This window comes from Cygnus atratus, chromosome 7, assembly GCF_013377495.2.
Source record: "Cygnus atratus isolate AKBS03 ecotype Queensland, Australia chromosome 7, CAtr_DNAZoo_HiC_assembly, whole genome shotgun sequence".
NCBI lineage: Eukaryota > Metazoa > Chordata > Aves > Anseriformes > Anatidae > Cygnus > Cygnus atratus.
In genome coordinates, this window is record NC_066368.1 from 23091571 (window position 1) to 23105267 (window position 13697).

The following is a 13697-nucleotide window of genomic DNA, read 5'->3' on the forward strand; positions in this document are numbered from 1 at the left end:
GAGATGCTGCCAGACAGATCTGAAAGAGCAGTTACGGCTGATCAGAAGAGAAGCAGACTGCTATTTCTCGGGGCTTGTAGGATCCTCGATCTTGTTGTGATCTCAGTGACAGTATTTCCCATTTTTTTCTAAATCACTGGTAACTTTTCACTTTTCAATCTTTTTTTTTTCCCCCCACTCAAAGACAATCAAAATTTTGGAGTTAACACAACAGCTCATAATCTAACAGCACTACAAAACAGATTACTTTAGGCTTGTCTTTACCTTCATACTGTAAAACTGTAACTAACGCAGCCCAGAAAGAGGACCTGTTCATCCAGAAAGTACTTCAGAACGAAACCTCTCTAGTGCTCCCAAACTACACTGCACGTGTAGAAGCAGTACTATTCTTGCTGAAGATACTACACAGTAATCCAGACAGGCAAAAAGTAGCCACTTTGCTATAGAAAATGTACAAATAACTACTGCCACTAACCCTACCTCTGCAAAATGAAACCGTCTTCTTGTACCGTACCACTATGCTTAATGGGATTTGAAGATGCCCAATTTAATTGAACATAAAACTGATTTCCTAAGGACAAACATACTTTGTGAACTTCTGGTAAGAAACAGAGCATGGCATTTTAGTGAAGAAGCGATAAACAATAAAGACAATTCAAGGCCATAAAATAACCCATCCTTGTCTGATTAATGTCTGCTACTGAAAGACATTTAAGGCTGTAAAATTTGCTACAGTTGCATCTGTTATGAAATATCAGTTAGATGGCATGCTCAGGTACAAGTGATATACAAATGCATTTTTCTTCTCTCAAAACCACAGAAAAAAAACGAAGGGTCACTGGAACAGATGGCTCACAAGATGTACCTACACGCACGAAAACCTTCAAACCTTCCCCTCTAATGTAGAAAACCATCCTTACCAAATGAGCTAGTACTTGTATCAGGCCATAATACAACTTGGCAATATTAAAAAAAAAAAGTTGTTTTTTTCTTTCCTCACTCCTGCACTGTTGCCAAACGGGAAAAAAAAAGAAGGCTCAGATAACCCTTAAAATGCTTCTCAGAATGGAATCATCATAAATGATGGGCTTCCTATCAGAAAATACATGGTCTACACTGATAAGTATTTCTTCATTTTTTCACATAGCATAAAATACTTTACAAGAACTCTAAATTGTTGTAAAGCTAGCAAAGAACAGTGCCCACATTTTTCTTTTCCAATGAATTTTGCAATATAAAAATGTAAAGGAAAACTTGGAATGAAAAAAGGCACTGGAGAAAGGGAGCTGAAGTTTCCAAGTTGTGCATCTGTAACTTTGCACACTGAACAAAACAGCTTAAATATTCTGGCTCAAAAAGCCATTTAGCATCTGAGTACCATTTTGAGAAAGAACTTGGAGCATCTTCAAGCTCATGCCATGATTTTCTCCATTTTCATCTTTGTATGTCTAGAAGCCATGAGATACAACACCAGACACTATGGAACTGCAGCTAACAATAGTGGTACAAACCTTATTCTAAACAGCAAAACCATGCCATGACAAACATCAGCCACAGCGAGCTTTGTCTGTCTCTGCCTCCTGAGAAGTGGCACTGACCTTGTCGCAGAGGCTTGCTCCCGTCTGAGACTTACCTGGAGACCCCTGCCTCACACCAGCTTGTCCCTGTTATTGCTGGATAACCAAATACAGAGAACTGACAGAAACATGTGAAAGGCATCACTTAACTTTACCTAAACACTAGCTATAATCCCAGAAACACATTAAACATTTTACTTATTCACACTGCAGAATCCCAGTGATTTTATGAAAAAAGACTGATGAGTGAAGAATTATTCGCAAATATGAGTAAAATATGGTTCCTATGAAAGACAGCGTGAGAGAATAGTATCACTATTAACTCATAAAAATTAAATGCATCAACTGCACTGTCATTGGGTGTCATTATCAGACATACTGTGTGGCAGAAAAATAGCTCACTGATTTACTTTCTTCCCCTGACATTCTTTCAAAAAGCAAAAAAAAGAAATCCCAGCTATTTCTCAGGAAACATGACCAGTCCAAATTGTCCAACTGGTGACAAAAGAACACCACCACACCTTGCGTCTCCAGCAACACAAATACAGCATACGCAGAACCTGCTTGAAGCTTTAAAAGCAGTTTGCAATACGCTGGATAGAAATCACAACATTTGGATGTTTCCAAAATGAGAAGCGGTAACTCTTATCCCTACCAAAGGCACAACAGAAAACCGAAATGGCAGTGTAGGCAGCCTCACAGCAATAGCACAACACACATCTTTCCATGAATATAAGCCTGTCAGGGTGATATGGCACCACTTCTGTTTAGCCTGCGATTGCAGAGAAACTCCATTTATAAACCCTGTCTGAGAATACAGTCACTTCTCTCCCTTGCTCCCTTTTTCACCTCCTCAGCCCTTCGCTCTGCAGTCAGGCTTAAAAAGGGGCACCATGACCATCTGACAGTATTTCAATATTTGATTTCTGCTCATTGTAGACTACAGATAAAAGCTATTAATCTCTGCACCAATTTAAGGCCTCCCATGCCTTAGAACACTAATTTACTACAGTAAAGGATATTTTAATAAAAAAACTCAGTAAGACTTTTTAAAATCCATTACTGCTTTCCTTCAGCTTTCCCCCAAATTTTCCTTTTGCCACATACAAAACATTTCCTGTCTTTCAATAGAGATTCCCTGGAACAGCTAGGAGAGGATATTCACACCTATCCGTGCACAGGTATGAATACATACAGACAAAATTCTTCAAGACAGAAGGCTTTCTGAGTCCTTTCTCTTTGATCTATTAGTAAGTTCACATTAAATACGTGAAGTCTTACCCATTGGGAAAGTATGTATCTGCCTGACACTGCAGGACACACAATTACAAACAGCAGTCTCTTCAAGAGCAACAGCAGTATTAATGGAAAAAAGGGATGTTCCTTTGTGTTTCATGTGTTTGTTTTTGTTTTAAAAGTTCAAAATCCCAGATATTTCCTGCCCAGCAATTCCTTATAAATCCCCAGCAATTGACTGAGCTTACATGAGCTTTAGTCAGGAAAAACACTGTCTACATTTAATGACAGACAACAGATGAACACTAACAATCCCCTAATCTGAAAATGATTACTGTAAAACGCATGCATTAGGATGAGCTGTGAGAGCTCATTCTTTACAATTACTGCCCAAACACACTGCCCTGCAGACACCACAGCCGATCTGCTGTCTCAGGCTCTGCAGAAGTTCAGGCCTTCTTCAGAAGTGCTGGAAAACACAAACTATTATAAGCCTTCCTCAATACAAGTCCATCCTTACCGAGTAATCAACAACAAAGTCAAGATCTCCTCTAGATAAAGACTTCACACCTAATTTTTTCAGAAAAACTTAGTAACGGTACAACTGATCTTTTCCTATGGTAATTAAAACTTCCTATTTATTGCTACTGTAATTGGAAGCATCCTTGCAGTGCCCCACTGCTCAGTCAGATGTCCCTCCCTGCCACGTAATAAAGCAGGGAATTATCCCTGTTACCGATGCAGCTAGAAGTGCCATTCCTGATACAGGAGCTAACTGAACTGAAGCAGAAGTGCTTCCCTGCTAACCTGTACCAAAGATTGGCATTCATTTTTCTTTGAGGCTAGTGCAGTGCTTTAGCCAAGAAACAAACAGCAGAACTGCAGAGATCTGAAGGCAATAGATCTTCTGCAAATTAGCGGCAAGTTCGAGCCTATTTTAGAAATAATTGGGGAGTGGGGGGTGTCCCACTCCACCCACTTGAAAATCCATCCTTGTTGTGGCTCTTTACACAGAGGACTTTAAAATCAGCAGTTTGGCACAAAGCAGGTGAGATGCTCAAGCAGCCATCAACCAGCTGAAGGAATTTCAGTATTTAACAGAGATAAAGACACAAACCTAAGTCAAACTGAACCCAGCTGTGGTCCTAGAGCATTTCTCTCATTCAGCACCAGGCTGTAGGTGGGGTAACTATCAAGGCAACAGAAGGCCACATCTGGTCACATCCCCAGTGAAGACAGGGAAACTTCCAAAAAGCTGCCAGATCCATTTCCTGTTCTGAAGCTCTCATAACAAATGCTGCCTTTAAAGTGAGCCTCATTGAAGAAGAAAGCTGAACACATGCACATGATCTCCACTCCCAATGCAATTTGGGTAACAAACAGATTAATCACTGACAATTACACTTTTTAAGTGCAAAGTGCACATCCCAAGGAAACAAACCAAGCAAAACACAAGTCTCTGACTATCTTCATGTATTGTTCTAGAACAACCACTGGATTTCTAAAAATACCAGTTGGGGTGGTTTATTTAATTTTTAAGCAGTTTTAATACTTAACTATCAAGACGTGTAATGGTAAGCATTTAAATGCCCTTATTTATAGCGAGGTTGCTTATAAACATTTTTCCATTCTGCCAGAAGTATGAGATAACCCAACAGGGGTAGGGCAGTGGATATTTTACCCAAACTAGGTTTTTGAAGTAATACAAAGCCAGATCTGTACTTTGTAATGCACATAACTTGTGTATTCTAAAGGACACTGGTATCATTGTGACTCAGCTCTTGTTTTATGAAAATCTGAGTATAATAAAATCAAGTTTTGATCAGGCGGAAGTCCCTGTGCCTTGTTTAAAACAGATACATCTTGTCAAAAAGGGATTAAATTGAAGCATAGTAACAGGGAGGCAGTTTCAATCACAGTTTGTCAGCATGTGACAGTCTCATATAAATGTTCAGAAAATAATTCTTATTGCTCTACTGAATGAGATGGGGAAAAATAGGACGAGAGGTTGGAAAGTAATATGACGGGGAGGGACAAGTGACACTTAGGAGCAGAGGGAATCTGCAGCTTGCCAAGCTAGCAATAAAGCTGAGGGGCAGGACAGGGAACCCCACAGATCTAAGAGATACTAATGCACAAAAGTGGGTATTTAGGGAGGACTGTGCTCACAAGAGAACATGCACCAGAATGTCAAAGAAGGAAGAAGACAAAGTCTGGAGAAAGAGGAAGGAACAAAGGGGTGTTTCTTCCCCCCCCCTTCCTCCGGCCTCTTTACCTTTAAACAGACGAAGAACATATTAAATTCAGAGCATCTAGATTCTCATACCTCACCCCATTCCTCACATGTCACGTGCCTGAAATGAAGTCTACAGTAGAGAATTGCAGCTTTGGAGTTTCCTACCTAACAGCTCGGACTCCTCCCCAGACCTACTCTTCGCCTTAGTATTTTCAGAATGGGTTAGTCTGAAAATGATCTTACTATGAAGGACACTACCAACCTCCCACGCCAACATGACACACCCTGGGATTCTCAGTTCCAAAACCATTGCTACATATACAATAAAAAATACAAACAAAAAGTCATCATCATTATTTCCAATGAAAATCAATTAGGCAATGTAAATGGTGCCTACCCACAAGAAACAGTAACAGGCCAATAAGGGATGGAACCACATTTTATTTCCTGTTATTTGTAGTATAACTCAACTGTTTTTTTTGTGGGTTTTTTTTGAAAGTCAGACCAGTTATTGCTTTTAGTTATTGTTCTAAAAACAACTTCAAAGTCTCATTTCCTACAAACTAATTTCACTAAACAGACAAATTAAAATATTTACACTTGTTCTTATTAAGGGTCTCCTATATAAGCAAGCACGTTCAATCAGCATGAGCTGTCAAATTACAAGACCTACTGGTCGACTGAACTGCAAATGTGGTTATGTTTAAGAGAAAACTGGAGTAAGATGAAACACGCAGGTCTTGCTGATCCAGTTGGAGGAGGTGCATCGATTCGGCAGGTAAGCGAGAGGATTTACTCCGTGAGTGCAGACGGAGCTTAAGTTGCAAAGAACAATGTAAGAACACATGGAACTCTGCAAAAAGTACAGTTTCTTGGAATAATATTTTCAGTAATTAAATTGGCAGGGTCTCACCTACAGCAAAAGGCTTCTGTTGGAAGTGACATTAAGAGTGTTCATGGGTGCAGAGGGGGAACCTTTGCAGATAATTCAAGCCCAGAGAAAAAGATGTCAGTAGAGTTATGGCAAATCCTGTGCAGCAAAGGTGACTGCCTTAGGTGTCTTCGTGGTAATTAGAAGAGAGAAGCCCAAATCTCCAAGTTTATGCAAACTTTACATTTTAATGCATGCACATTTACAATTAAGGTCTGAATATTCATGACCGAAGAGCTTTACTACAGAATAAATTCACTGAGCATTTACTTTATAATCTTCTGTACTCAGCAATACACACAAATCCTGCCTCATCCCCCAAATTAGGGTGAAAGCTACCACATCCAAGAAAGCAGTGTCTTATTCACAGTCTCAGTGCACTGCCTCACTTAGATATTAGTTTCAGTGGAATTGGTAAATTTGTTCTGTGAAATCTGGACACGAGATGGAGATCACATATCATAACGTTCTTGAAAACCTGACTTTCCTTACTCTGATTCTGTTTACATATCAAAACACTAATTTATCAAATAAATTCACACAGATGTATCCCCGCTCATCATGACTCCCTCAAAATAACCACTAAAGCACAAGAAGGACCAGTACGGGAGTTGACTCTGCTCAATATGCATGCTCTATGGCCACAAACCGACACACAAATGCAGACAGACACAACTGTCCCTGATTTTAAGAGCTCGGCCCAGTATCATTGGAGTTATCTACTCTAGGAAAATCCTGAAGACCAAGTCACTGTCACAGAGGGGATGCCAGCTGTGCCAGTGCCCTTCCACAAGGGCTTGCTTGCCCTTCCCCAGGCCTGCCCTCCCCAGATGTGAGCCTTACACCATCCCTTGGAGGAGTGCACCGGTCAGTGTTCACGTTCAGGTCGGTCAAGTTGTTGCAGCCTCGTAGACCACGCCTGCAATTATACGTTCCAGGCAATACAACAGGAGTCTGACACACAATATCTCGTGGGACAAAGAGTAAGGCTTGAGCAAAAAGAGCCTGGCATGTCCCATGCTGGGATCTGGGATCTCTTTTCCCAAAAGATGGCTTCCTGCCTCATTCAGCACACGGGCCTTAAAGGAAGATGAAGCTTGCTCCTCATACATTTATTTCAGAAATTTAACTTGCCTCTTCCCAAAGAGAAATAGGTCTTCTGCCGACTCAAAGCACTGCTGGTGGCATGCCAGGATGCCCCATCAGACGTGTTTTGAAGAACTCCTCAGAGGAACTAATGGCTGAGCTCCTCTTCAAAGACACCAACGGCAGCTCCTTTCCCTTTAGGACCACTGCAGAGCCTGGCACCAGAGCTCTCAACCAAAAGCATTGACTTTTCATAAAGCAAGCAAACAAATGACTTCTGTTCTGAGGAGCAAAGGGTTTCCCAGGCGGCCCTTAGGCAAGCACCTGTTTGCATTCTTCCTCCTCCACTGCATGTGCGCAGCATAAGGCTCTGGAAATGATAAATGGGCTCTGTGTATTCAAATATGCATTTTCTGCAGTTAATTTCCTGCCTGACAGTCATACATCAGGTTCTGAAACCATTTTATTTTTAAAGTAGCCTCTTAAAGTGATTTTTGAGGCCCTCTAGTTACTCAAATTTTTGTAGCAAAGGCCGTGTTAAACTGAATTAAAGACAGTAACTAATAGATGGGTCCTGTGCAGCACAAAAACAGCTGAAAGAACTTGTGTCTGCCCAGTCCTGGTGACAAAGCGAATCGCACAGTTGTGCTTTTCAAAGGAAAATCCATATTTAAAATGTAATCTCCAATCCAGGGTAATGATAAAGACGATTTAAATAGGTAAGGCCGTTCCTTATATCCTGATAGGAAAAAAAAAAAAAGTTTTCCCTTATAAAGTGAAACACATAGTTAACAAAATCTTATTAGCCTTATTATTTAATTTCAGCTGCCAGCACCAAGTACTAATGGATTGCCACCACCCTCCGCTGCTGCAGACCCAGCAGTTGTGCAGCTGCAGGTGGGACAGCCCAGCTTACTGAACCAGTGGAAAATACACCCAGCAACTCCAGCTGCTCAAGTGGGTTTCTGGTTTGATGTGCAAAAGAATTCAGGAGCACAAAGCAAGGAGATGGAAGAGCAGGAGCACCCCAGGACCCTGGCTAGCTAAGTACAGTCTGACGTGGTAGGACTAGAAGCACTCTGTTTAGTTTGCTCAACCAAGATAATATATGCAATTACGTGAGTAACTGCATGAATCCGTTCACATTTTTAAATGTTTTTAAATATTACTTAGAGAGAAAATCTGCATCCCTACTCCGCATCCTGAAACTCAGAATTATTTACATATTTGCAGAGTAAATTTTCACAAATGACTATATTTCTGACAGCATTAAGAGTTTAGTAAGAGCAGCAATGAAGTCATTCATTTCACCAACTTCGCTTTTCAGGTGCAGCAGGAGATGATTCTCCAACACCTTCAGCACAGCCAGGCAGGCAGGCAGGCTCACCTGGCATTCTGCTACTGTGGGCGGCTGCCCACGTGGTCAGTTTTGTATCCTTTTGCATTCAAGGTAAAGTATTCAGCAGCCACCGTGTTTCTGAAGGTGTCTATGTTCAACACAATCCGACTGCAGCGCTCACCTGTGCTCTTATCAAACACCAGGGTGATGTTTTTGATATCTAGTGGACAGTCCTCAAGCAAGTCAGTTATTTCCTTGATTTCTCCCTACTGTGTACTTTGCTCCAGACAAGCCTATACTTCTACGTATAGAAGTATAGAGGAGGAAACGTTGATACAGCCCTTCAAGGGTCTTCGTTGGCTTAAGGAAGAAAAACAATACACACTACCTTATACCAAACCTAAATGGTAATTTTTTCCCCTCCATCTACATGTTAATTTGGACTGCAACAAAAATGCTAACAATACATGTCTCCAAGTTTCCCAAGCATGTCATCTTTGTTCTGCAGAGGCATTCCTGCTAGAGAGTCTCATACTCTAAGAAAAGATCTTGCTGGCAGATTAGAAGTGAACAAAAACCATTGAGCTGTCAGTGACGGTCACATTTGCCACAGAGCAGCTGTCAATGGCATGTCCTGTTCAGGAGGTTATAGCAGTCAAAATAAAGCAAAAAAGTTGTAACTAGAAGCTTATTAGAACATGACATCATACTGCTTTGGTGCAAAGTTCAAATCTACCCGTACTTTTGAAAAAAATGTTTTAAAAAAATCAAAACAGTTCCTTCCTATTTTAACAAATATTAAAATGTAAGTATTGGTTCCATACCAAACGCAAGGGGAATTCAAGCGTTGATATTTTGGGAAGTAAATAAGCCAAATAAGTAAATAAGAGATAGGATGGGATAACAATTACTGGAAGCCCCCCCAGTTCACAACTATGTCCTTTATGACAGATATACACTAAGACTAAACCACTAAAGATTAGCAAGTCTGCTAATTGTCAATTCTTCTGCTGGATTGGTTTGTGGCATCAGAGCACACACAGACAGCGTTTAAATTCAGCAGCCTTCTCCACTGACCAAAAGATTGCTGCTAATTTTTTTTTTGTCTAGTCAAATACACTATGCCTAAAAGAAAAAAAGAGATTGCATCCTGGGCTTCCACCTTCCTCCTCACTGCTTCTTTTAGCCTGAGAGTTTGACTTGGAATTTATCAGAACATCACTAAAAAAAATAATAAAAGCCACTGTAGCTGGCCTAATTTTACATATTGCAAGGCTGTAACTGACATTTCTACTTTTACTTACCCATATGTATTACTTAAATAAAATGATACATTTTATATTATATATATGTAAGATAAATAAAATGCATCTTTTGTAAATGTGTGTGTATATATATATACACACACATAACATATACACACATATAATGCATCGCAACACACAAATATGCAGCATTTCTCCTGCTTGGCAAAGAGCAAACTAGAGGCAGCAGAAACAGAAAACCACATTTCTTTCTTTACAAGGAAAAAATATCCACCACAGTACCCATTCATCCAGTCTTACATCTATTCTGGCATACCATACAGCTGAGCAATACAACAACGCAGACAATGAAATCCATGGGAGAAAACACTGCATTTTCCAATGGTATACTGAGACAAATGTGGTAACTCTAACAAGAACATTTTTCCTTTAATATATTTTTGGTGTTTGTTTTTAATACAAGGGGACTACAGCAGATGTAAAGTATTTGCATTTCATCAACAAAAAAAAATAATTTCACCATTACCTGCCTGCTACCACAACAGACCAAATACGCTTCAGTAGGGGAAGCAACTCGAACAGAGACAGCAAAGCACAACTGGCAGAGCAAGGGGCTGGCAGGAGGCCACTTGGCCACCGAACTCAAATGCCAGCAAGCACACTTGGGAGAGGCATTTCAGCCAAAAGGAGGACACAGCAGGACTTCCAGGATCAGGAGAGGAAGGAGAACCCAGGTGCAAGGGCAGCTTTCAGAAACACGTTTGTTTAGGTTAGCAAGCAAAAACCGAAGCAGGGAATTATTGCTGTCTAACGATCCTTTGGCTGAAGAGAGAAACACCAGAGATGGAAACACATTACCTGAACTGAAAGATTACGCAGGCACTGCCAGCTAGCCATGAATAAAGTCAGGGCAGGAACGAGACAACGGCACCAAGCCAAGTGAACAAACGAGATTCTGGGAAAGCTCTCTTGTAAGTGTAGCAAGAAAGAAGTCTAAATATTTCCAAGATAGTCTGGTATAAAGTTTTTAAGGCTTATTTGTAACGTTGTCAATTGCTATGGCTGGGAAAAGATTTGATGGCTCAGGATGTCAAGCAAAAACATCCAAAATACAGAAACTGATGGCTAATGGAGCAAAATGCAGTAATATTGGCATGCAACTAACCAAATATGTACTGCTACAACCATGAAAACAGCTCATTTGCATGCTAGATGCAAAGAAATAAGTTATAATTTATGCCATAATTGATTTTCCTGTTTGTATTCATGATAGTTGTGCTGTTAAAATAATTATGCTATTTTTAAATTGCAATTGCTAAAAGAGTGCATCTGTCATATCTGCTATACGTTAGATTACAAATTTTGACATTGCAAATTCAAGTAACTCTACTGGTATGGTACAAGTCATGCCAAAGTACTTTCCTGCAACGAGTTAAGTATGGAACATAGCTTTCTTTTTAGCTTCGAGAAATACATTTCGAAAGATTATTTAAAATGCATTGTCTAACTAGCTATATGATATTTATTGAGTAACCAATATCCTACCCTGGCTTAAATTAATTTCCATGTATTTTTTCCTCTATTATATCATTGTGGCATTTATACAGAGAACAAAGATAACAGGAACACTTTTAGCTAAATTCACTTCCCTGAATACAGGAAGAAAAATAAATTAATTCCTGAGTTTGCATCACAAGTGGTTCAGCTACGTATTCCTCAAGCAATGGTATTTGGTATGGTATATATATTTCTGAACCTTTCCTCCAGTGAAGTAACAGTACTCTTGGCTATATTCAAACTGATATTCACTGAAAATCAAGGCACCCTCTGTTCAGGCTGTATAACAGGAGAACTTCAATGATAAAAACCAGTTTGGGTTATGTGCTAAATTCAATGGCACAAGCTAAAACATACAAAAAAAAGCAGGAAGAAAATCATTACGTGGCCACCCTAGCAGGGATCACTACAAATCCATCTGAAACACTGGATTAAACACAAAACACCACATTTCAAGAATCTAAGTTAATGCACTAAAGGGAAGCCCGTAAAACCCTGGTAGTGTCTGCATACTGCCTTCAAAGAGGTGGACAGCTGGAGTAGACAGATTATTAGCTCTAAGTTGTCCACAATATTTAGAGCCGTTTACAATATTCTGTATTTTCAGGTCTTCCCCACTTCCTGGTGACAGGAAGAAAAGTTTTTTCTGCAAGTTTTCATGGAATTACTGCAAACATTAAACAGAAGCAGCAGATAAAAAGTCAAAACAGCACACGGAAATTTGAAAAACAAAAATCTAATCAGCTGAGTTTCTGCTGCCATTGCTATCTGTCACTGATGCAAATTTCATTACTCTAGATGACTCTTAAAACAGAGCAAAGAAGCCGCAGGGCTTCTCTCCTACCACGTGATCCCATCAGACAGCGTTATCAACAGATCAATAACTGCTGAGGTACAGGCTTCACAGCCTTTCTAAGTCAGGAAGCCACTATGCATTACAGGCGCATTACCATTAATGAACAATAGCTTCATGTATAAGTGTGGACAAGTATCTTTCCCTTCCTCTAAAGCAACTGTAACAAAAAGGTACAAATCTGCAGTTTTTGAAACAGAAGCTGGACCAAGGTAACTCCATCTATAATTCTGTATTACTACAGATAACTGGAGGAACAGATTTCTGGTATTTTTAATTAAATTTAACAGAGATGTGGCAGAAATAGCTCATGCTCTTTCTTACAACATCACTTTAGTATTTTTGAAGTCCTCTTTTTAAGAATTAAAAATTAAGAATTCTCTGAAACCACTGTTCCCAGTGCTGTAACTGTCCATTTACAAGTAAAGCAAAGTAAGGTAACTCTTTCAATAAATAAGAAAGAAATTACAATGCTAGCATCCAATGCTAACTCTTTACTGTACCCTATCTTCCCTACCACTTGTTCATTTGATAACTCCTGGGGGACAAAGCAAATCACAGAATCATCCCATCCCTCCCACAGCAAAAGCCTTACCTTCATCGTTCTGGGCCAAGGAACCCGCTAAGACAGTAGCAAGTGCAATCCCTACAGCTAACCACTTCCAGAGACAAAACCGCTGTAGCATTTTTTGTCACACTTCACTCAAGGCAGATCTGAAAAAACAAAGATTTGATACATGCATTAGTCAACCAGCCTTCACAAAGGTGACTGTAAACTATTCCATAGCTATGGATGCATATAGGGCATATACAATGTTGAACTGTTATGGACAATACCTGTTAAACAAGTAAGCTTAATCCCATTAACATTAAAACATACAAATGCACATTAATTTGATAATCACATATGCACAGCCTACCAAGCAAGAATCTTGCATTTGCTTTATTAAGTTGTAATTTCCATAAAATTAATTTTTTTACTCTTCCTGCTTCAGCCTTATGCTTCACAGTACTTTGGAGAAGTGACCCTATGGGAGAAGTTCTGCTTATTAAAACTGATGTTTAATTGCAAGAGTCAGCAGAGACGCAGCATCCAAACCCAGTGCCCAGCAGAACATCTCCCAGCAAAAACATGAGCGAACCCAGTAAATGGCCTCCTCTAATAATACTGTAGACTGTAAGTGTCCAGCATAGGAGGAAAAAAAAAAAACACAAAAACCAGAACAAATCAAAACAAAATCAGAAGAATAAATTGGCCAAGACAGGTCTGGATGAACAAAGACAGGTTTGGATGAATTCCAGAGCATATTTAGAATGAGTAACATTAGAAAGTTATATAAAGCTGTTTTATTGCTCCAGTAAAGAGAATTAACATATTTCTGTAGCCCAGAACTGAATTATTTAAAAATATTCCTTCACATTAAAAAACATTGTGACAAATACAATGAACTTCCTAGCAACAGAAGCATGAAACGGGGAGAGAGTTACAGCATTATAAAAACAAGCTATTGTATAAAAAGGGTTTAAGTGCTGTCAGTTTTTCCCAAGCAAAGCACTTGACTCGGATTTCATTGCCAGTTTCCGCTTATAACTTCCCATTGTGGTTACAAAAGCCCT

At 39.6% G+C, this 13697-nt stretch overlaps 1 protein-coding gene across 3 annotated transcripts in view; it reads right to left on the bottom strand.

Annotated features, from left to right (window-relative positions):
* The window catches only part of PCDH15 (protocadherin related 15), a 353826-nt gene extending 341060 nt beyond the window's left edge, over positions 1 to 12766 (bottom strand). For all 3 annotated transcript variants that reach the window (XM_035537720.1, XM_035537702.1, XM_035537711.1), the window contains exon 1: positions 12676 to 12766. In XM_035537720.1, coding sequence (XP_035393613.1) covers positions 12676 to 12766 — 91 coding nt within the window. The remainder of the gene's footprint in view (positions 1 to 12675) is intronic.
* Positions 12767 to 13697: the final 931 nt, after the last annotated feature.